Here is a 26,302-nt window from a genome sequence, read left to right on the forward strand (position 1 = left end):
TGGAATACCATTCGGCCATAAAGAAGGAATGAAGTTCTAGGGGCACTAGACTGGTTCAGTCAGTGGAATATGCAGCTCTTGATCTTGGGGTTTATGAATTCAGGCCCCAGGCTGGGTGCAGAGCTCACTTTAAAAAAGAAAGAAAAATAAAAGGAGTGAATTTCTGATACATGCTACCGTAAGGATGAACCTTGAATGTATTACACCAAGTCAAATAAGCCAGACACAAAAGGACATATAGTATATGATTCCACTTATATGAAATATCTAGAATATACAAATTGATAAAAAGAGAAAATGAATTAGACTTATCGGGGGCGGCGTGGAAGAAGTGATGGGGAGTTATTGCTTTATGTGTACAGAGTTTCTGTTTGGGGTAAAGAAAAGTTCTGAAATACAGCTGAACTGATGATGGCTGTACAACACATTAAGTGTAATTAATGCCACTGAATTGTCCATTTAAAATAAAAATGTCAAATGTTGTGACGTATATTTTACTACAAAATAATAAATGAAGAAAAATATGGAAAAACTACAAACAAAAAACCTTTCCAAACTTCTTAGAATCTCATCATCCATCGTGCTTCACTCAAAGCACCGTTATAAGGTAAAATATGCACATCTACATCCTTTTTGTAAAAACTTAAGACATATAAGCTTTTTTTTAATACAAATGTGGGAGAACAATTAAAGCCAAACCACGCTATTGATTTTCATTTCTCCACTAAAGTTATAATAATTCTATTTTTTTGAAGGCTTTTATTTAAGCTCCAAAATTGCTTTTATTGAATATAGGTTATCAAGGTAAATAGCAAAAACAAAACAAAGTGAAAAAGTGTTACGTTAAATGACTTTCATTTTTCTTCTGAGCATATTAATAACATACATTCTTAAATAAATATAAATGATGTTTGCACAAAATGTCCTACAATTCTGACTGTCAGAAAGCCTAAAATATTCTTGAAGAGAAAATTACTAAACTCACTCAAATGAATACCTTTACCAAATTCAAGCTTAAGAGACATCCATCCATCCACCCATCCATCATCAGGAAAATATGCGGGATGCTAGATTAGTCATTTTGCAAGTTAAAAAGCCTTCACCATTTCCTGGCTCCACATAGATACTAATGATGAAGAAGAAGTTTCTTTGTCTTTATGAGTACGTTGTAAAAAATCTGCCAACGACAATGACTCTAAAACCATTTTTCAACATTTATTATTTTTAAGTTTATTTATTTATTTTCAGAGAGAGAGAGAGCATGAGCATAAGCAAAGGAGGGGCAGAGAGAGAAGGAAAGAATCCCATGCAGACTGTATACTGACAGCAGCAGGCCCGACGTGGCGCCTGAACTCACAAACCACGAGATCAAGAGTTGGGCGCTTAACCAACAGAGCCATCCAGGCGCCCCTGACATTTATTATCACCATACATATTAAGAATATATATCATAAAGGTCAGCTGTCCTATGTATACAGATTAGTTTTGATGCATTTATGGTATCTATCTAAAACAAGTCAGGAAATAATAAGATGAGCTGAAAGAATGTATTTTAATTAAATCTCTCGATCTCTGTCATTTATCTTTTACCACTGTCATTCCTTTATTAAAGTAGCTGCAATAACACATCTCAATGACTGCATTTACTTGTACCAGCTGAGTATATATATAACAATACATTCACACTTTTTCATCTGTATAGCTTTAAAAATATTAAATACAAGAATTATCTTTTTTAATGAAGGGAAATATTCAAAAGCCTATAAGTTATGGGTCAGAAAATAATAATTTTCATGGCTTAATCACTTTTATACAAATTATTGTGGTTTTCATTCTTAAAAAGGTTATATAAATATCTAATAATACTGGTCCCCTATGTCACTTCTCACCCATTTCTATGGTCATTGCCGCTCTACTTTCATTTGCTATTTATTTGTCTATATTTTGATGCTTTTTGATAAAAAGCTTTCAGCTACTCCTATTAATTACTTCTCTTTAAAAGTACAGATTTAGCTCCCTGCCCTCTGCCACTACTCACATAAGCACCCTGCTCATCCTCCCAATACTGTTATATTGTAATTTGAGTTATGTCACTATTCAATGTTTCCAATACTTCAAAACATGTCAAAGCTATTGGCAGCTTTGTCTTATATTCCACTATTATTACTATCCCTTTCCTGCACAATCATCCCCACCCACACAGAGAATGACTGCCTACTTTGCTTACTTTCCTATGTACTGTCACGAACTCAGCCTCAAATTTTTTACCACTCATCTAAAATCATAACCCTCACTCATTAAGAATTTCATTATTTTCTGGTGGTTCAGTCAGGTGAGCATCTGACTCTTGATTTGATCTCACAGTTTGTGGGATTGAGCCTCACATCAGGCTCTGTGCTGTCAGCTGGGAATTTTCTCTCTCCCTCTCTTTCCACCCCTCCCCTGCTCATGCTCTCTCTCTCTCTGTCAGAATAAATAAATAAACTTAAAAAGAAGAATTTTCATTATTTTCATCTTCCTCAAGAATACCCTTGACAGACATAGCTATACCTCGATCTGGAGACTTCGACGCTTTCCTTTAATAATGGAACAGACAGAAGGTAAGTAAGGAAAAAAGACACAATAAACCAACTAGACCTAACAGACATATACAAAACACTTTATCCAATATAGAATATATATTCTTCTCATGTGTACAAAGGACGTTTTACAGGGCAGACCACATGACAGGGCACCAAGTAAGTCTCAACTGATTTAAAAATAAAGATTATACAAAGTATCTTCTATGACCTCAACAGGATGAATTTTAAAAAACAATAACAGGGGCGCCTGGGTGGCTCAGTCGGTTGAGCACCAGCTTCAGCTCAGGTCATGATCTCACGGTCCGTGAGTTCGAGCCCCGCGTCAGGCTCTGTGCTGACAGCTCAGAGCCTGGAACCTGTTTCGGATTCTGTGTCTCCCTCTCTCTCTGACCCTCCCCCATTCATGCTCTCTCTCTGTCTCAAAAATAAAATAAGCGTTAAAAAAAAAACAATAACAGAAATAAAAGTGGAAAATTCACACATATGTAGAAATTAAACAACACATTCTTAGGCAACCAATAGATCAGTGAAGAAACCAAACGAGAAATTAGAAACTACTTAAAAACAAAAAGGAAGATACAACATACATATCAAAACATATGGGACACAGCAAAAGCAGTGTTAAAAAGGAAATTTAGAGCTATAAATACTTGCAGTAAAAAAAAACAAGAAAGATTCCAAATCTTTGGAACTAGAAAAAGAAGTAAATCAAAAGCTAGCAGAGGAAGGGAAATAATTGAGATTAGAACAGAGGGAAAGTAGAGAAAAGAAAAAACAACAGAGAAAACTCAATGAAATTAAAATTTAGTTCTTCGAAAAGATCAACAAAATTGACATGGACTAAGAGAAAGAGAAAACTCAAATTACTGAAATCAGAAACAAAAGTGGGGACATTACTACCAGTACTACAGAAGTAAAACATTATAACAGTATTATGAACAGTTCTATGCCAACAAACTAGATAACCCAGACGAAATAAACAAGTTCCTAGAATCACAAAACCTAGGAAGACTAAATCTCAAAGAAATAGAGTATCTGAATATACTTATAACTAGCAAGATGATGGAAGCAGTAATGAAAAAAATCTCTTGTCTAAGACAAGCCCAAGACTCAATGTCTTCACTGGTGAATTCTACCAACAAATTAAAAAACTGATACATATCCATCTCAAAGTTCAGCATAAACTGAAAAGGAGGAAATATATTCTAATACGTCCTATAAGGCCACCACTACCCATATGCTAAAGCCAGACAAACTATAAGAAAACTGAAGACTAATATTCTTTATGAACATAGAGGCAAAAATCCTCAACAAAATACTGGCAAACCAAAATCAGCAGCATATTAAAAGGATTATACTCTGTGAACAAGAAGATTACTGAAATGTAAGAATGTTTCAACTTATGGAAATCAAAGTAATATGCCATATAAACAAAATGAAAAGGAAAAAACAATCATCTCAACTGATGTAGGAAAAGCATTTGAGAAAATTCACCAATATTTCATGATAAAAGCACTCAAAAAACTAGAAAAAGAAAACTATCTTAAGATAATAAAAACTATAGAAAACCCTACGGTGAACATCATACTCAACAGTGAAAGACAAAAAGCTTTTCCTATAAAATAAGGAAGAAGGCAAGGATGCTTGCTTTCTGTCCTATTCAACACAGTACTGAAAATTCTAGTCAAAGCAATTAGACAAGAAAAAGAAATAAAAGCATACAAATTGGAAATAAATAAAATGATCTCTCTTCAAAGATGACATGTAGAAAACCCTACAGATTTTCACAAAAACTCTTTTAGAACTAATAAATGAGTTCAGCTAAATAGCAGTATATAAAGCTAATGAACAAAAATCACTGCATTTCTATATATCGAAAATGAACAATCTGAAGGGAAATTACAAAAATATCCATGTACAACAGCATCAAAAAGAACAAAATATTTAGGAACTAACTTAACCAAAGACTTACAATGGAAACTACATTTTTTTTCTAAAAGAAATTAAAGAAGACATAAATAAATGGAAACATCTCATGTTCATGGATTGGAAGACTTAATATTGTTAAGACATCAACACTACCCAAAGTGATCTACAGATTCACTGAAATTCCTATCAAAATCTCAATGATGTATTTTGCAGAAATAGAAACTTCTTAAGATTCATATGGAACCTTGACAGTCTTATCAACAAATGGTGCTGGAAAAACTGGATACCCACATGCAAAAGAATAAAATTGGATTCTTACCTAATGCCGTATAAAAAAATCAACTCAAAATGGATCAAAGCCCTACATGCAACACCTAAACCTATAAAACTTATAGGAGAAAAGAAGGCAAAAGCTTCATGACACTGGATCTGGTGATGATTTCTTAGATATGACACCAAAGACACAAGCAACAAAAGAAAAAGTAAATAAACTGGGCTCCATAACTTTAAAATTTTGTGTATCATGAATATATTAATAAAGTAAAAAGACAACCCACAGAATGCAATACTTGCAAATCATATATCTGATAAGAGATTAATATCCAGAATATATAGAGTTACCTTAAAACTCAACAACATACAAACCAAACAGGTTATTGAGACTGTTGAAACTATAAATCTGCAAATTTGTGTCTTCTAATTTGATAGGTTTTTCTGCCATTATTTCTTCAACTTGCTTTTCCTGCTCCACTCTTTTCCACCCAGATTCCATTTATCCATGTGTTAGACATTTTGAAATTGTATCCCATGATCTGAAGCTCTCTTCACTTTAAAAAAAGAAGTTTTTCTCTCTCTTCTTCAGATTGGATGATTTTTTATCATCTTCATTCTGCTATTTCATTACTGGCTGCTTAAGCCCAGCCAGTATTTTTTTTTTTTTTTTTACTTCTGGTACTGTATTTTTCAGTTGCAAACTATACATTCAGTTCTTCTTCATAGTTCCTATTTCTTTCTTGAGATTCCCAGTCTTTTCACTCATTACAAACATATTATTGTACATCTCTCTAGGAACAGTTTTAATAGGTGCTTTAAATTAAAATTTTAAATTTTAAATTATGTAATAACTCCAACATCTGGATCATTCCGGTGATGGATCATTTGGTCTACCAAATATTAATTAATGAAAAAAAAAAACCCAAAACCATTACTTTAGAAAAGCTGCATTTTAATTAGATTCTTATCATGGAGGATTCAATGATTTAATAAAGTCAAATGCATATTTATTCTTTCAGAAAATCCTTCAGTTTTATTACATAGAAAAATGAATGGTAAATTAAATTGAATGTGAGAAGTCTGTTTAAAGCATTTAAAACTGAATCAGCTATTATCACATTTAAGTCAGTTATCAATATTTACCAATCTTTCTTAGTAGTACAGAGTTTAATATAAAGTAAATAATTTTCCTGTTTTATTTAAGTTACCTGTATTAATTTCTTAGTGGCTTTCACCCAATTATTGGAATATCCTATGTAATCCTTCATGAAAAGAACAGATTCCACAATAAAAATGAAGTCTATTATTTCATCTGGGCATAGATTTGGTGAACTTCTTTATTTGCTTGATTCAACACTTAAAATACTCAAGAGTGGGTTGTTCCGAATTTGTTGAAGAAACCTCAAATACTGTTGAGAACATTAAAACAGTGAGAAAGAAAATGTCCCTCAGAGCATGATAAATTTTCCTCAATTATTAAAGTATGTATATAATAATCCTTTGTATATAAATTGTCATTTTAGTATTTAGCATTTTATATTTACTTTTAAATATTTTATAAATATTAAATTTATATTTAATGATATTTTATAAAAGAGTAACTGATAAGTACTCTGAGGAAGTGATTAATATTCCTTTAAATCAGTTTTTAAGACCATCCTACACGTAAGACTCAGGTTTAGAGGCTTGAGATTCACAGGCATATGGCTATAAGAAGCGCTAGCAGGAAACAATATAGAAAATCTTATTATGAGGAATTTTAAAAACCCAAACACATTTATATGGTTCTGACATTTACAGAAATGGCAGCAGAAATATGAACTGCATGGTCAGCATCCTCAATGAATAAGTCATGTAACACTGTTCTATAAACTGCTTTTAGTATTTTGGCAGATCTCTCACCAGTATTTTAACAACCAGGTCATTAATTCAACAGATAATACAACTATCCTTACAGTTTTATAAACTAAATATAGCTCTAACTTTAAACATGAAGTTTTTTTTAGAGGTTTCATTTATACAGAAACAACTCTTCCTGATGCTATCTAATGGAGAAAAGCTGCTTGGCTGATACAGCCATCAAGGTGTCATTACATAATGAATAGTACCTTCAGAACCAAAGCATTTAGTTTGTTCACACATTAATGGAACCGTAACAGACTCTGCACTAAGCATTTTAAACAGGTAAGATTCTTGTCGGCCAAAAGTCTTTAGTTCATGTATCAAAATCAAATGGTCTAGTGGGTCCAGTAATAATGTTTCCCTCCCAATGTGTTTATGAAATGCTCCACTACATTTTGTGCATTTTACAGAATTTTTTAAATCTTTTTTTTTAATTTTTTTAACGTTTTATTTATTTTTGAGACAGGGAGAGACAGAGCATGAACAGGGGAAGGTCAGAGAGAGGGAGACACAGAATCTGAAACAGGCTCCAGGCTCTGAGCTGTCAGCACAGAGCCTGACGCGGGGCTCGAACTCACGGACCATGAGATCATGACCTGAGCCAAAGTCGGCTGCTTAACCGACTGAGCCACCCAGGCGCCCCATGAGAATTTTTAAAATCTTAAATTTCACAACTTTACTGCTACCTTTGATCCCTAGCCCTCAAATATTTGCGAAGTTTAAGATTTTTCATTTAGCTATAGAATAACAATTAAATACAAAGTTAATTATTGGAAACTGGAGTCATATGAATTAAAATGTATCTGGAAAGAGCATAAATACATTAATCAAAGCATAACCCTGGCTTCCCCTCCTGTCATTTAAAATATAAAACCCTACGGGGTGGCTCAGTCAGTTGAGCACCCAACTCTTGATTTCAGATCAGGTCATGATCCCAGGGTTTTGGGATCAAGGCCAGTGTCTCACTCCACGCTGAGCGAAGAGCCTTAAGATTCTCGCTCACTTTCTCTCCCTTTGCCCTTTCTCTATGTGCATGGGTGCTTGCTCTCTTACACGCACACACACACACACACACACACACACACACCGCTAAATATGAAATAATACAAGTTAGTTCAGGATTTCATGCTCTATTAAATTTAATAAAATGTTAAATACTTCAAATAGTATATTCATTATATGCAGCCTACATTGTTAGAATTTATCTTTAAAAAAAATTTTTTTTTCAACGTTTTTTATTTTATTTTTGGGACAGAGAGAGACAGAGCATGAACAGGGGAGGGGCAGAGAGAGAGGGAGACACAGAATCGGAAACAGGCTCCAGGCTCTGAGCCATCAGCCCAGAGCCCGACGCGGGGCTCGAACTCCAGGACCGCGAGATCGTGACCTGGCTGAAGTCGGACGCTTAACCGACTGCGCCACCCAGGCGCCCCAGAATTTATCTTTTTAAAACAAGAAAACATTCATTTGCTATCATTACCCTAAAAACTGCTTTTTAAAATCAAGAAGTGTTTATATAATGCTATAGTAACTTGGCTAAACCTAGTCTATTTCATATTCAAAGATTTTAAGGGACATTTAGAAAAGTTAAGGATAATCTTTGATTAATCTGACAAATTTATTAAGCTTCAATATGTTCAAACCACTATGCTAGATATATAAAATGTGGCTGCTTTATTTCAACATTTATTGAACTTCTATGGAAATGTGGAATACAGAGATAAACAGTACATACTCTTCAAGTCCCTGAAACACACATGATTAAATGAATCACTTTGAGTAAACTGAACACAAAACCATTAAATAATAGTAGAAATTAAATCATATGTGTAACTGTAGGCTTAGTATCAAATGCCATGTGTTAATGAAAATGAATTAAATTTCTAGTAACAAGAGCCTGGTAGGCACTTAAGAATTTGTTACTTATGTCCCTTCATTTAGATTCTTTTCTATAGCAATGTTATCTCTATAAAGGAAAACATGTTTTGTCCAAATAAAATCTTTTTCCATTTCAAAAATCAAAAAAATGCTAGATATTTCATATATCAGAAAAATATTTAATTTCAGAGCACTAGTATTTGGTAGGCTTTGACCCAATTTAGGCTTGTTAGATTGGGTGAAAAATCTTACTCTTTCTCCTATTAGAAGAGTCCACACATCAAATCCATGTTACTTCTAATATGTAAATTTACTGGTTTAATTTGAGAACCTGTCAATCCTCCACTCAGGCTCTGCTTGCATTATTCTGTGTGACTGGTGGGACCAAGAGTGCTTCTTTTAATCAATGAGGAATAGATAAAACAGAGCCAAAATGCTAGATTCTCCACTGTACAGATGCAATTTAAAAATTAAAATAAAAAAATTAATTTAGTTAAAAAACTTTATTTCAAACAAGCATTTTAATTGCAAACTTGACTATATTTTGCCTCTTAATATTTTTAAATAGCTTATGAAAGATGTCCAGTTAAACTCAGCAGCTTTAATTTTCTCACCCTCTCCATCAAATAACTATCAAAAAATTAAAAATTTTTAAAGCATGCAAGGATGAAAATTTTGAACAATGGAACGAGGATAGACAAGGGGTAACTTGCCTAAAACAGCAGAGCAAATGGAGGAAGCCAGCAAGAAGCAAGATAATTTACATGACAAAACTCCACAGAAGTTCAAGAACTGGAGGTACTAGGTATCTCAGGGACTAAAAACAAGAGGACTGGTTGAAAATCTCTGCAACAGTCCGTCAGAACCCTTGTCTCCCTCCCAGCGCTCTTACCCATCCAACACCTGGAACGGAGAGGACATTTACTGTGCAGAGACAGTGAACAAGCAAGGTTTGAGGACAGCAGGCACAGTGAAGGCCAGCTGGAAGGCACAATCTGAAAATGAAAGTCGATGGCCTTAAACCTTCTGAGGGAGAACAACAATCAAGTCTGAGGACAGAAAAAAAGATGTCGCGGTCTCAATTTTTTTTTACTCCCCACTGAGCTTTTCACAGGCAATTACTGTAGAATAAGAACCACCAAAAAAAAAAAAAAAAAAAAAAGGAGTGAGGCTAACAAGAGGACATGGGATCCAGCAAACGGGGAAGTTAACCAGAAGAGAAGTAGAGAGCGTTCTACAGCCAGGTGCAGAGAGTGTCCAGATCAGAAGGGAGCAGGATAATAGATGCTGCAGGAGGAAGGGCTGCAAGAAAGACGAGGGGAGGGGAAGTGAATCACAAGGATGGATTTCCTGATGTTTCTCACTAGGGTTTTATAGTTCCACTGAGGAGTGTGTGGAAAGCATTAATGAGGGGTACATTGAACACTGAGCAAATTAAAGAAGGAGGCAATTATTTACTAGAGAGGGGAAACAACTGTTGCTAGAAATGTATTTAGTGCCTGGGGTCTGGCTCCAGGGCACAGGCTAAGGTGAAGGGTGGAGCATGTCACCAGAGTAGCAAGCAGAAGATGTGCAGCACAAATGTCGAGTCCATGTAATCGCAGCATGCTGAGTCGCTCAGCTGGAAACCCTACTTATGTAGTCATAATGATGAAAACGATAAATATTAGTTAATCTACAAACTTGAGATATAATTATGGGGGGGGTTGTGAATGTGAATGGTGAGGGGCAGTGGTTGGAAGAAGTATTTCATCTTCCATAATGTAAAGTCATTCAGAATTTCAAAAATCAAAGTCAATAAAAAATTACATATTTATTAGTTATTTAGAAATACAGATGTTATTACAAAAGGAAATACCTACACAAAGTAAAGTAACTGCCTCTGTAGAGCAAAACTTTAGGTAGAGGAAGGGAGTAGCAGGGACTATGGCTTGTACTGATAAACTGTATAATACCTTGACTTTTGTATACATAATACAAAAACTGAAATTAAAAATATCAATACCTTAAAACAAGTCAGTGACTTGTTTAACCCACATGAATGACTCAACTTCAAGTGTATAGCCCATTGTTTATTGAAGGGGGGAGAAAACAAGTTAAAAATAGCAAAATACAAAAACTTGCTTTACTGTGCTGAATAGATCTTCACATCTGGCAAGCCAGTGGATTCATATTCTACCATCAAAATAACCAGCTAACCAACATTTTTTTTTCCTGGTTGTTGAAACATTAAACACATGCAACAGAAGTTGCAATGTAATTTTAATCACCAAATTAACACACAAATTGGGTTTCTAATGAACACGTGGAAACAAATACTGTATTACTCTGATTCATACTGAGAAGCACTAGCTATTTAAGCTTTTCTGATTTTAGAAATCATCTGAATTATCAATTAATAAATCCATATTAAGAACATTTACTTATGTACAAACATGCAACGTACAAACAGCTCATATATAGGAATGATCTTTCGCCACCTTCATCTCTGACAGTCAATGTCAGGACCACCATGCCATCTGTACTTCCTTCTGCCCCTACCAGGGGAGAAATGAACACTCTAGTATGACCGGAGTTCTCATCACTACAGCTGCCCTTGCTGATATGCCTTGGTGGTTGCCACCCCATCTCTCCGGAGCCCATTCACCTCCCAGCAGGGTCTGGCACCTACACATACCCACAGCTGCACCTTGAGAACCCTGGGTCCCCTGAGCATCTCTGCAGTTTCATTCCACTCCCACCTGGGAATTCTGGGGCTGAGGGAGAACATACTTGGAATCTTGAGTTGTAACTTGGAAGTTTTCCCATAACAGCAATGATAAGATTGTTCCAATATTTCAGATATGGTAAGGCATAAAGAAATTTGTGTACCAGCTTAACATACTGTTTCTACTAGGAAATGACTCACAATTTTTCAACTCAACTTTATATTCTTAGCAAACAGACAATGAGTAAGTTAGAAGTAGACTCTGTAAAGAGTCAAGGAGAGACACACTCACAAAACAAACAGCTGGAATATAAACATCTACAATTATATATGCTTATCCAAATTTACTTGTTTGCATTGTCCTAATAATGAAAATATTCCTACAGTTTCAGTTTATTGTATATAATACTCTACTATTACAATATTGCCATTTTACTGAGGTTAATGAGTAGCGTCCTCATTCTATTAATCAAGTAGCTATCCTTTTCTTTCCTTTACCAAAAAAGTTTCATCCAGCTGAACTACAAACAGACCCTGAACAATATAATTTGGCAATCTAGTTCATTCATTTCCTGTTACAGGTGAAAGGAAAAACCCAAAGGCTGTATCAACTCCTTTCTTCCATGCTGGTTTCAGTTCTGAGTTTTAATGAAATGAGTGGTATTACAAGGATGATTCTGATTTCTCCAACTGTGAGAATCTACAGAGACTCAGGTTAAGAAGGAAATAGAAAACGGATTTTTTTCTCTCCATTTTTTAATGTTTTACTAAGGATTAGGAAAAGTCAGGCACTTCAGATAAACGTAAAGTACAGTAGGACTACATTTCTTTTGCTGACTGCTGAAGAAAGATTAATAAATGATCCAAGGCTTAAAATAACCCCCTTCATCTTTCAAAATTTCAGCAAGACTTCATGATAAAAAAGCAGCAATGTGCACATCATCATCAATGACATCTTCTGGTTCTGAAGAAGGGAAACACAACAAGCATTTGTTTGCATCTCCAATATTTTCTGAGGGCAATTATGTGCTGGGCACACTTCAAAAGGAACAAGATTGGCGGTGCCTGGGTGGCTCAGTCAGTTAGTGTGGGTTGGAGCCCCGCATCAGGCTTTGTGCTGACAGTTCAGAGTCTGGAGCCTGCATCGATTCTGTGTCTCCCTCTCTCTCTGACCCTCTCCTGCTCACATTCTGTGTCTCTTTCTCTCAAAAATAAATAAACATTAAAAAAAAAAAAAGGAACAAGATCGATGAGGGCTCTCCTCTCACAGAACATAATGAAGTAAAAGAAGATAATTTTACGCCATCATAAATACTATAAAGAAGAAAATGCAGTGATACAGATGAAAAGGAGGGGGCTATTTTAGAACAGGGTCAAGGCCTATGTTGAGGTGGTGACATTTAAATTTAGACACAATTGAGAAGGAATCAGCCACAGGGAAGATCTGGAAGAAGATCTTTCTAGCCAGAATAAAAGCAATCACAAAGTCTCTATGATGGCAACAAACTTGTAGAGTTTGAGAAACAGATGAAAGAAAAGAAAAAAAAGCTGGTGCGGCTGAGACCTAGTGACTGGGGGGGGGGAGAGGGACAGGAGATGAGGACGGTGGACAAAACGGGAGCCAGATGGGCAGTCTGTGGACCATGGCAAAGAGCTAGGTTGAATTGAAGTGTGGTAGAAAGCTACTAGAAGTTTTTGAGTAATGGAGCGTTAAGATCTTTTTATTTTTCAAATGCCATTCTTGCTGTTCTGTGGAGACTGACTTATGGAGGGTATACATGGCAATGGAAGACCAGTTAGGAGATGGTCTATAGCAATACATGAGTAAGAGGCCATGATGGCAAGGATGACTGGTAGTAGGGAAGATGAAGATAAAGGGAAGGATAGATGTAAGAGCTGAAGTTCCTAGTCTTTCTTGCTTCATGGAACCCTTCATATCTCAGTAATTTTTTTCACCCATAAGCCAAAAGAAATACCTAATGGTTCGGCTTATTAAGGTACAGACTACCTAACAGTAGTGGTCTGAGCATGTCTGTGTTTCCCTCACAAATTTAAAATATCTCCTGGATCCCCCTGTGAGAAGTGTCTCGTGCCTCTGTTACAGTTTGGGAATCATGGTTTGGAGCTTACTCCCTAGAGGACAGGATGTGGGGAGCAAGAAGAAAGAAAACCAGAGAGGATTCCTATACTTTGGAACAACTTAGCAGGGCCACTCAAGAGATGGGTATGAATGAGGGAAACCAAAACCACCCTGAATGGCAGGTTATATCCCGTTTGTACATAAGGAAGCTGAGATTCAGAGTAGCTGTAAGTCACTGAACGCAGAACAATAGGTCAGGAAATCTAACAAAATCTGACTCCAGGTCTGACTGATGCTAAATAAAATAATAATGTAATAAATAATAAACTGCTATGAGTTAGTCACATTGGAGTACCTTAAATACGGCATCTCATTTACCTAACTATATTATTAAATATGTTGGTCTGTCTGATTCCAAAGTCAGCTATAACATACTCCCTCTTAGCTGATAAAAGTGACAGGAAGGTGTTGGCAAATGGCAGTCTCATCACTTAGCCTCAAAATTTTTCTTTTCTTTCTTTCTTTTTTTTTTTTTGTAATGTGAAATAAAGGTCTTGGGGGCAAAAAATGAGGCTGAACATTTTACTAATGTCCACAGCTACTGTTGTAATGACTGCACTATATTTCTATTCCTAAAATTAAACCAGTCTAATTGTCTGCCCTCATCCTGGCCCAGCCCTGAACAGGATACGTATGGGGAAAGTTCTAAGCAGAATATTAGCTGAATGTTGATTCCTTAGGGCAGGTGGCACCACCTCAAAAGCCTTGATGGGGCCTGGCTGTGGGGAGTGGCAGGGAATGTGGACAGAGAACACATATACTCCACGAGGCAAAATGGTCCCCTGAAATCTGGACCTCAATGTAAAATGTAACAAGTGCAAAAATTCTGCACTTTCCTAAGAAAACATACCTCGGGGCTAAGTTTAGTTCTTGCAGATAGTCTTAGATACGTGATTAAATTCCTTAAACATAATAATGATAAATGGCTGAGGAGAGAGCCTTAAGGAAGGTGAAGAAGCTCACGAGAAGAATCCGTGAGGAGGCTGTTACTTCTGTGTAGGAAACTAAAGTTAAAACTGCATAGTTAAATCTACTTTATACATTTTGTGTTTTCTGGTACTGTGCATTTTTCCAGAAATGGAAATAGGAGCACCTTATATTTAGTTCTGTATATTTTAATCTGCCCAGTACAAAATAATCTTATCAAAATAAATGAAGATGTTCCATCAAGAGACACTGTTCATTTTTCTCCCTGCCACAAATGACATGTCATCAGACTATCTGTCTCTGCATTGAGCAGCTTAATAGCATTTGAAATCCTGCAATTCTATCAGTCACAGGAAGCATAATCACAAACTTGGATAGCAGTCACTAACTTAGCTTTCCCGTTGCCCTAAGAAAGAAGGAACCAAGACATCTAACTTGCAGAATTGTTGCCATGGATCTTCACTGTTGAAACCCAAACTAAACTTAAAGAGTATTCATCTAGTACTACAAATCACTAGTAATGCTGTTGCAGTTTGTCACTGATTCTAAAGGTCAGGACTCATTTGGCAGTGGTTTTGGAAGATCCTGTTCTCAAATCTTGAGTGCTGTAGCTGTGGTTCTCCTAAGACCATAACTGCAACAAATGAAAACCAGAAGTTACAAAGATTTTCACATAGTCAGGCCAAAATAGATCCAATCATAACACTAGGCTATGACCCTGACTACAAACAGAATGAAGGAAAAAAAAAAAAGTAGTAACTAAAATCTAGCTGGCTCTCCCTGGGGAGTACTTCAAGGAGGGAAATTTTACTGTCTGTATGCTCCTTAGGGAAAAATAAATCTGCAGTTATAATAAAGCATAATAGCTGTTATGACAATTATCTACTCAGAGTGCTATAGAGGATCATATAAATCAGCCCAGGGAGGCAGGCAGATGGCATGTAACCCAAGTCTAACTTCTTTTAGGGTAAGCTGGATATTTAGGTCTGGGAGAATGGTATGTACGAAGGCACTGAGGCCTGGATTCGTTTTAAGCATCACCAGAGGTACAGGATATTCAGTATAGCAGGAGGTATAGTGTGTGGGAAGTGGCTGGACACAGGCCATGCAAAGATGGACAAAAGTCAGGACATGAAAGGCTCCAGACTTTGAGCTGAAAGCGGTGAGAACTACTAATGATTTTTAAGTCAAGAAGGGATAGGATTTGACTTTGTTTCAGAAAATTCACAGGCAGAGATAAGGACAGACTGAAGGAGGTGAGAGTTAAGGCAGAAAAATCCTCTGAGTCTCTTCCTACAGTGTTGCCCAGCCCCTGGCCTCCCATACGTGAACTAGGGTAGGTCTACCTTGATTTTTCTCTCTTAGGAATTAAAAATTGAGACAACTCCAGTCAATTAATTGTGGATTCTTGAACTCAGAAGTACATTTAAGGTTATGTGGCAGGGTGTGACCAAATATGAACAACAACAACAACAACAACAACAAACCCAGAGGAAGATCTCAAAAAGAAAGGAGGAAGAGGATGCATTCAGCCAGAGAAAAGCAAGGACAAAGTACCATGTGGACACAGAGGCTGAGCAAGTGACTCTCTAGTTTCTGGATTCAGCCCCTTTGTAGGCCCAGCTACATTTCCTGCCTTTAGTCTCTAATTCTTACTGCAAACTCCCTTATTTTCCTTAAGCTAGATTTGAATGGGATTCTGGTGTTTGCAAATACAATGAACCCTGACTAAAGCAGAGCCTGAACTCAGACATATAATGAAAATAAAGCAAATAGAAAGGATAGAAGAGATGTTCAGGAAGTAAAAGTGAAGGAAATTGCAATTGTTGTATTTACAAGGGTGAGCTCCCATATAGTGTCTTGGGCACCCACCTCACTGGAATGGGGATTACAGGAAAGGGAAAACTGGAGAGAAATTATAGGCATTTGGTTTTGTACATATGGACACTGGTGAGAGTAGGATATCCAAGTAAAAATGTCCAGTAGTTGGATATAATTGTGTATCTCAGAGCAGTTCTGATGTAGAAATGTGGATTCGGGTCATCCCTCACATGTAGATGGTCATCAAAACCATGAGAGAGGATGAAATCTCCAGCAGATCTATAAGCCAAGGTCTGGGGAGCACCCACATTAAGGAACAAAACAAGTAGGCAAAGTCATGAAGGAGACTCAAGATATCATGCTGTGATGTGCCAACAAAGGAAACATTTTAAAAGAACCATGACCAAGTGAGGAGAGCCTAGACAGCTCACTTACTGAGTGGACAACAAATACAAGTGTGGAAAGGAGAATCAACCCCCCCCCCCCCGCCCCCAATACCATCTGACTATCTCCTATGGCAGTCATTTTGCTGCCTCCTTTCATCTTCAAAGGAACTTTTCAAGACAGGTGGCAGCATATTCTTTTAAGGATGAGGGGGAAAAGACCAAAGTTCCCTGGGGATGGGCTAAGTCCTACTGTGTATCTCTAGTCCCTAGCAGAGTGCCTTCTACCCACTTGTTTAACGAATGAAGAAAGAAGTGAACATCTCTACAAGTTTTTAATAGTCTACCTGTAATTACCCAGACTGGTTACTCTCAAATTTACCTATGATTGGGCGGGGGGGGGGCAAGGTTTCACAGCAAGCCTATTTCTTAGGGTACAGCCCTGGATTTCATGTTGTTATTTCAACTTATTAACGGCATCTCGATTTCATCTACTTACCTTTCAGCAAAGCAGTAGTCAGAGAACGGGTAGGCAAAGAACTCATGTATTTATATTACTGAAGATGTCCTGGGGAACCCAGAATCTTAGTTGTTGATACGTTAACAAACCACGAAGATAAATTTCCATTAATTGCCACAGAACCTTAAAACTCACATCTGATTCAGAAAGCATGCAAAAGGATATGACCATCTTTTGATGTAAACCACAAGTCAGGCTACGTGAGGTATATTAGCTCTGATCACTCAAAGGTCACTGAGGTCTTTTCTCCCTGACTTAAACTTCAGATAAAAAGAACACCCCTAATACTGAAGTGGACAACACTCCTACTGTATCTGTGAGTTACAAGAAAAACACTACTATGATTTCTTTCTATATTCTGAAAACAGAGACATGAATGAAAGAATATTATAACAATTTTCTATCTACAGAGGATGGCTTAAATCCTGGATTAATGGGCATGGGCCAAAGAGGATGCATTAACTGCGGGATGTCCCTGCTTTCCACAAATTCCCTGGAATTGACAAAATGCAATACATGCTGAGCAGAAATGAAGCTTGCATGGACCCAGTGCCTCCCATGGGCCTGAACCATACATAATATTTTCATTTAATCATCGTAAAAGTATTATTCTGGATTTCCAGATCACTGAGACTCTGAGAAATTAAAACAGCATGTAGTGCTTACACAGCAAGTGTACCAGGTTTGGATTCAAATTCAGATCGAACACCAAACATTGGGTTTATATTTGATACATCACGTTTCCGGCCAGAAAACAAAGGCATGTAAAGAAATTTTAAAAATGTATCAAAAAAAATCACTTATATATGTCCTCTTCATGTTCCAGGTAAAACTAGTCTTTCCATATACAGTGTTCCTAACAACATATTAACGTGGCTTTTATGATGCTGTGTGGTTAAGTATTTGTGTCTAATTGCTGGTAGAATAAAGATTTCTCAGTGACAAGAATTATGTTTGAAGCTCTATCAATAATATAGGAAATGCTGGTTGAAGGAATAAATGAATACTTTAGTTTTAAGATTCCTATGACGAGACAAAATTATTCATGAATTATATAAAATTATATAAAAATTATATAAAATTATATAAAAAACAAATGTCCTCTAGTTATGGAAACTCACTCTAGAATCTGACAATTTCTAGTTAAACTGTGTCTCTCTTCTTAGGTCCTGAGAACTCTGGCTCCAGGAGAGATTGCTCAGGGAACCAAAGAATGACTGTAGGCATGACACTACCTTGAGGGACTGGGGATGGTGAAGAAGTATTCCTGGAATAGTGCTGAATCACATTCTACACTATTCCTCAGCAGGATTTGAACTCTGCTTACTGAGATCAGCTGAGATGCTTCACTGCATCCCAGACCCTACCACACTTTCCCTGCTCTCTTACTCATGCTTCTTGGTAGCATCCCTCCCAAAATCACCTGCATCTAATTCTTGATCTTAGAGCCTGTTTTGGAGAACTCAAACTAAGACAGGTGTGCAACATATACAGAGGGAAATGGAAAGCAAACAGACACACTAGAAAGCCCTTCTGTTTAGAGGGTTTAGAGCTTCTCTGATGAGAATGCTTTGTTTTGCACATTAAGACAGTGACAGTGATCTGTCATGAAAAATGGCCTTAGACTCCAAAGGTGGAAGTTGCATCCTTTCCCTTGTACATAATTTGAGAGGCCAGTGAAGTTCACTCAGCTTGAGCCTATCCTTACAACATTATGGAAGCCATGTTCTCGCACATCAGGCTTGCTACACAATCTTGGGGCAAAGCACTGTCACCTATAACCAAGATCGTGCTTCTAAAAAAGATATGCTTTGGAAATAAAAGTGTGGTCTTAACAAATAAGGTGCTAAGTATCTAGGACAATGACAAGCATTTAACCAATCTTTCAAAAATTATGTCTACCAAATACATTTTCTCTTTTTAGATTAAAACTGATCTCCTGCAGTCTGATAACTTTCCAAACAAGAAAGGTTTAAAGTATTTCAAACACAAATGTTTTAGCTTCCATTTTTGAAACCCCATTTTTCCTCATCAAATGTACATTAAAGCTCATCTACTTCACTTGACAGGTAATTAGAATGAAGGCAAGTAACTGGCATGCCTAAAGTCCCACTGTGGAGACAGATTTTGAAACTAATTCTCTCCTGATTCCTGGGCCAATATTCTTCCCAACACATTAAACTCATCTTGCAAAGGAGTGAACCCTGAACCTTCACTATTTCTCATCTGTTTAATCACTTTCATCTAATGAACACAACTGACTACAAATACACTCATCCTGAAGCATTTCAATGGGGTAAGCATGTTATCATTCAACAGCTTTTCTGGATTATGTTCAGAGTCCTACTGAGGTGGTGGAGAGAGAAGAATGTTCACATTAGTGAGCAGATGCTTTGGTCCATGCATCCTGCCTGCTGAAGATCTCCGAGAGCAAAACCTCACCTCTGGCTCTGATTTACAACAGGAGAACGCATAAATCCTTATTGTTTTCCTCTTATTTCTTGTCACTTTTATTTGTCTCTACATTTACCACCATCTGCCCATGCCTGCTTGCTGTACCATGTTTCCTGACTGCATGATCATTTTTTATACTAGGAGAGTTTGTTGAGGATAAAATATGAGAATGGAACAGATACAGAAATACTGCCCTTATGAAATTAATGAAATGATTAACAAATATAAATGCCTCACCCAGTCATCGATTGGGCTGGCTTGTCCAGGAACTCTAGATAAGGGTAGAAAGCAAAGGCTTTACTTAACTGGGTACCAGGAGATTAAAGAATGTAATGAGCTTTATGATTCTTGAGATGGATACACACAATCATTCCACATTCTTTTTTAATCCTTGGATGGTAATGAGTTCCACTAACTTTGATTTCTTACCTTATATTACCCCCAAACAAGCTTTAAACAGTCAGCTCTGGGCATTTCAGGTGTTCTAAAACTAGAGTGGTTCATGTGATCTGGAGTCAGAAAATCAGGGTTCCACTCTCACTGCTAAAACTTATTAACTGGATGACAATGAATAAGTCATTTAACTTGTTAAGCCCTAGCCTCCTTAGCTACAGAATAAACAGAAGAACTGGCTCTACTTGACAGGATTTTTATGAACATCTGGAAAGATCGTGTCTATAAATACTTTATAGTGTTTATATATATATATATATATATATATATATATATATATATATATAAAGTGTATATATATATATATATATATATAAAGTGTATATATATATATATAAGTATATAAAAATACTTTATAGTGTTACACATGTAACATAGTAAAAATGTTTATTATCATGATCATAATACATAATTATACCATTAGAGGGGCTAGCAGTTTTGTCCTAATTTTTTTCATTTTCTGTGAATATTTAAATGAGTTAATGCATGCTACAGGAATATCTGGTATTTAATGTTCAGTGAAGGATAGCCCTTAACATTATTATTATAAGGGCATATTTTCCAAAATCCTTTATTATCTCTTGTAAATATGAGAGAAGAAGAGATCACCTGGGGATTAAGGGAATGCAGCTACAGAAGTAAGAATCACTGCCCATCCAATATAAATGCCTATTTCCCACTCCCACTTTGAGTTAGTAGAACAGGGAAGAGTAGGAAGAGAGAAATCTTGGAACCTTAATCTAAAAGAAGAATAGGTTAAAAGTAGAGTACTGGCACAGAGTACCTGAAAGAAATCTATTCTCTCACAATCGTTTTTACCTGAAGCTGACTCAGAAGCTTAAATTTCTGGATTTCCTTCTCCTCTTTACTACTGATCTTCTGTGTAACCTTAAAGTGGGCCATTTAACCACTTGGTGGTCTTCCCAGGTAAAAATCTGTTAACTCCCACCCGTCTAAGATGGACTGATTACATGTTCATAAGAATGTATCAAGATACAGCTTATAAGTTGCTCAAAAGAAGCAACATGCTATCAAACCTCTAAACAGCCAGGTGTTTTCCTTATTTTTCTTACTTTTTCTCCTCCTTTCCCTCCCACATATACACACATTTTGGCTGTAGTAATAACAATGTGGGAAGGGTTCAAGTATCAGTAGTCATCCAGATAAAATTTGTTAGATAGGAAATGGAAATTTTCTTGACTTTATAAGTAGAGCTTAGAAGAGATCACAATGAGAGTTTCTTAAGAAAGTTTCCTCCACATTAATCATCATCAACTTCATCTATTACTCCTCTCCTTTTTAACACATGTGGAAATATTTTATTGGTCTGTGAGATATAGTGCAATAATATCAACACTTTTATATTAGGAAAGCTAGTACTCCATGTACTCTGTTCTTTCTCTACTGTGAAAAGAAAATAATCTATTCAACATGTTTTGAAATTAAGTGATTAAAGTCTTATTAGAAAATTGCTTCTTCTAAGAGTTTAATGTAGTGTATAAAGTATGTAATGCTTTTTAAGAACTCAGAAGCTCACTGTTTGATAGGATAGCAGATAAGGTATAGGTTAGGATATAAATGTGAGTTATATGAATAAGAAATACTTAGACATACACACAAACAAAGTATTTTTTTTCCATTGGAGAGGATGTGAAAATTAAATATTACGAGAAGAATATCTATTTCCTTGACTGAGGTAGGATACTAAATAGGTCAAGGAGATAGAAACAAAAATTCTATGAGGGAAAACAGACAAAACTAAACATGGTAAGATATATAATGCAACTGGGAGAATGATTTATCTTTCAGTATCTTTCCATATGATCTTCCTATGAACTTTTCTTGGTGAGAGAATACAAAATACCTCATATTTCAGTTTCACACAAACTTCCAGGTGAAAGACAGACTTTGTAAAAAGATTTCAACTTCTACAGGTTATTAGGTTTGGGCTGTGAATACTGAAGAGCACTGCCTACTTTATTTCCCACTTAGCAGGAAAAAAGCTGGAAAGAAAAAGTAATGAAATACACATAATGGAATATCCATAAAAACAGAACTCCAAATTAACAAAATGACATTTTTTAAAATAAGAAAAATACGTAATTAATATTTTCTACTAAAAACAAAACATAAACTACTAGATTCCAGTTAAGAAATTATTTTAAATTAGAAGCAACAAAACTTACGACAGTATTTACTGAATCTTAAGAATGGAGAAAGACACACACACCAATGCAGACTAGAAAGAGTAAAGGATAACACACTATAGGAATGACTCCCAGATTAGTCATCTTCCATCCAGATGATGACAGTAGTGCAGTCTGTTATAATGAAAGATTTGCATTAAGTTTTATGGGCTTAAAATATGAATGTTTGAAACTGTATTATGAATAACCAGCAGTTATTTATCATAGGCATCTTTCATTTAAGTGTCTAACCCTCTAACCTCCAGACATTAAAATGTCGTATTAATTTCTTCAGGGAGTTGGCCATCTGTTTTGCATCACGTAGAAGCAATCTAAATTGAGCCATCATTTACCTTATTTTATTCTTCCTACTTTCCAGGATTAATACTCAACTGCAAGCAAAAGCTGTTTGACAATGCTACCTCTATTATGTACAGTTTGTGATAAGCAAAGCACATAATGACTACCATAAATCTTAAGGAATATCAGGATTCTTAGACTCATATCACTTGATCTCACTGTGAAAAGACTGAGTATTTGGAGAAATAAATGCCTTATTAAAATCTGAAAACCCTGGGGTGCCTGGATGGCTCAGCCAGTTAAGCATTCTACTCTTGATTTCGGCTCAGGGCATGCTCATGATTCGTGAGTTGGAGCCCTACATGGGGCTCTATTCTGGCAGCACGGAGCTTGCTTGGGATTCTGTCTCCCTCTCTCTCTGCCCCTCCCCCACTCACTATCTCTCTCACTCTCTCTCAAAATAAAATAAACTTTAAAAAATTAAAAACCTTAATCAGCATGGTTTACACCAGATATCTGTGAATGGACTATGACAGCCATTTCAACTAGGAACACACTGGCCTCAGCCACTACCCATCAATAAGAGTTGGCTCTGTTGATGATGTTTTATAGGAATACAATAAAGCAGAACAAAAATTTACTTTGTCAAATTTAAATGCCTAGAAAAGGGCAGAACAAACAACAGAAACAGAGAATATATTTTAAGTTAGGTTGATAAAATAGATATTCACATAGGATATCATTGCACTGCATTATTTGAAAGTATGAGCCTCATTACAATTCTGTTCCATCACCACACTTAGGATGGTAGACACAGAACCATTGTGGTGCACCTCATCCAGAAAACAAACATAATCCCAAGTAACTTCAAAGGAAAATGTCAAGAGTCCTAAATACAAATGGTTTACCAAGCAAATTTGAATTTTACATGATTTGCATTTTTTGGTGAATAATTTCAGCCAATAGGTTGTGGGGGAGAATTTTCCAAGATTTAGCAGGTTTTCACCCAACAACTAATTTCTCGGCAAAACTCATGACTTTCCTCTAACCCATGTTGTATTACCTAGGATCTTAAAAGTATTTTCTGTGGAGGACTGGAATAGTCCTGCCCAGTCCTTATCACAATTTGAAATTCTATATTAAACTGTGAATTTATTCATGTCTACTTTACTCATTCTTGTGTGTCTCGTATAAAATAGGCCATTAAAAAATGTGTTTAATGTTGAATGAATGAAACATGCTACAACCTATTTATCCTGCTCCACCTCCCAAACCCATACAACTTTGGGGATTAATCTGAAACTAGACAATATGAAACTTCTGTGTCTTCCCATTCTGATGGTAATAAACATCTTCTATTAATGTTTTCATCACATTGTATTGTAACTGCTCCCAAAAGAAACAAACTAGTTATCTGAGTGCCCATTAATCCCTGGCAAGGCCAGATGATTCCCTTTTGTTTCACTTTCTAACCAGCATCAAGTAATGGCTTATGAAAATGATACATTCATTAGCTCAGAATATAAGGAAGTACCAGATGATGTACAAGAAGAAATTTATGATATCAAATAAGGCAATAAAATATAACAATATAAATCACCTCCTTCTAAACCACACATCGACAGGATTAAAAATTGCAAAGTATCTTCCAAAAGGAGGATCCTACACAATTAATACAACAAAACACCAAAAGTCCTATTCTTTTTTTTTTTTTTCCATGTAAAATAATTCCTTCACAATTCCTTTTCAGTAAAAAGCCAGGAAAGAAATACATACATGATGGTGTTAATGCCTGAGAGCTGTTGGAACATTTGCAGACCACAACCCACAATTAAAGCTCGGCGAGTTGGGGGATAACTCAGCATTCTGCAGATCACAGGTCCAGCTTTTTTAAAAAAGAAAGAAAAAGAAGGACACATCTATTATTTTCAGCTCCCACAGTCATTGTTCCCATTAGGATTAATTTCCCCAAATCTCTGTGAAGTCAACATAACTGGGCATTATAAAATAGAACGTATATACTTTACAGAAATCTGGGCACGATGTATTTTCTAAAACAGATTTAGTATATACTTGAGTTTAAACTGTAAAAGCAACAAGGAACACCTGAAGTTAAAGCAATTTATGAGTTCTAGGAAGACCTACATAATTGGAACTGTCAGAAATTATTCTTCCTTAAATCCCTACAAACTGCATTAACTACTCTTCGTTTTTCCACTTTCTTGGCAATTATTATTTAAAAATCCATTCAATGTGGGACTACTTACAAAGTCACTGGCAAATTGCTTTAATCAACCAAAAGAATGGCATTCATTAAAAACAATTAAACAAGGAACAGAATTCATTCCAATTTATCTGACTTAAGTAACAAAATTCTTTCCAACCTATTCAATTAAAGTTAAGAAATTTGGGCAAGGTATCAGACTTGGTTATGGTTTATATGGTGTATACTATTAATAAATGCTACCCAAAAGATAATAAAAGAAAAAAATTACATAGGAGTATAAATAAATATATATATAAATATATTTTTTTCTAGATTTTGAATAGTTCCCTAAGGGGCATTCAGTGATCTTTTTAAAATACAAATGGGCTTTCAAAATGGCACAGATGCGTTGGTCTCTATGTCAGAACACTAGATCAATTTTGGAAAGCTGCAGATATGAACCACAGAGGTCATATGTAAGATAACTAACCTTATTGACGTCTATAGTCTGGGCATAATTATTAAAACTGCCCCTTCTAGTCCCAGAAGTACTTCAAGCACACCTTTACCTTAGCTTGAAGAGGCATTCTATACAGTGTCCTCATGGGGCCAGGGTTGACTCCCAGGACCTATGGTATTCCCGCTGTTAGAAGACATGGCCTAGGATCACTGGAATGTTAATTGCTTAATTAGAGGAATTCTTCCTGGAGGCCAAGTTTCATTAGTAAACCCTAAACCAAGTCAAGTTCAAAATCCAAGTTAATTTTACCATTTCAGCAACCTTTAGGATATCTAATATCCCAGTTCACAAAAATGGAATAAAATATGCTGTTGTCTTGGCAATAAAAGTTAACATGGGATGTTGAGCCAGGGTATTAATTAGAACTGAACATTATCAGAGTGAGAATATTCATCTCTACATGCATGGGATTAAAACCACATGAAAAACTTGATTTACTGCAAATGATTTTGTCCTGAAATGGTAAGACAGGATACGGACAGAGAAGCATTTATGGTCATTCAAAGCTTAATGCAGTGACAACCCCTTTAGAAAGGAGGGTGAAAGTATTTTAATGTCAAATGTTTTAGTTTAAAGTAAAGCAGTTTTAAACCTAGTGTATCAGAAAAGCTGAAATAGGTAGATTTTCAAAGCTTTACTGTGACAATACTGAAATACATCTGGATCAGTTGACTGAAAGGTAGCAGGTTCGCCTGCAAATTCAGCTATCTGTAAATGAACCACAACATGAAAAACACACACACAGCATCATAAAATGATACATCAATTTCCATAAATAAAAAAAAATTAAGTGAAAAATATTATCACTTACTTTGTGTACCATGGAAAATTTAAAACAATGACGACAACACAAAAATAAAACCCCTTTTTCAGCTTTTAGTACTAAACCTCCATAGATGAGAAACCGGTGTTTTGCAAGGAATCTATTATAATCTGTGGGCAGCTGTGCCTACTTTCGCTATTAAACTGTTCCATGATTTGATTTACAGACTAGGTAATAATGATTTTAGAAGACAGAAAAATAAAGAGAAAATTAGGACAAATTAGGATTAAAGTTTGACTTGTATAAATAACAAGATATATACTATTGTATAAATGTCACATATTTATTTCCTAGTTTT

General features: G+C 35.9%; 1 protein-coding gene across 1 annotated transcript in view; it reads right to left on the reverse strand.

The window, feature by feature from the left end:
- SLC2A13 (solute carrier family 2 member 13) overlaps positions 1–26,302 on the reverse strand; it is a 376,609-nt gene that overhangs the window by 190,687 nt on the left and 159,620 nt on the right. The window contains exon 4 of the mRNA XM_043563328.1: positions 24,232–24,340. Coding sequence (XP_043419263.1) covers positions 24,232–24,340 — 109 coding nt within the window. The remainder of the gene's footprint in view (positions 1–24,231; positions 24,341–26,302) is intronic.

The sequence above is a fragment of the Prionailurus bengalensis genome, chromosome B4 (genome assembly GCF_016509475.1).
Source record: "Prionailurus bengalensis isolate Pbe53 chromosome B4, Fcat_Pben_1.1_paternal_pri, whole genome shotgun sequence".
NCBI classification, from domain to species: Eukaryota; Metazoa; Chordata; class Mammalia; order Carnivora; family Felidae; genus Prionailurus; species Prionailurus bengalensis.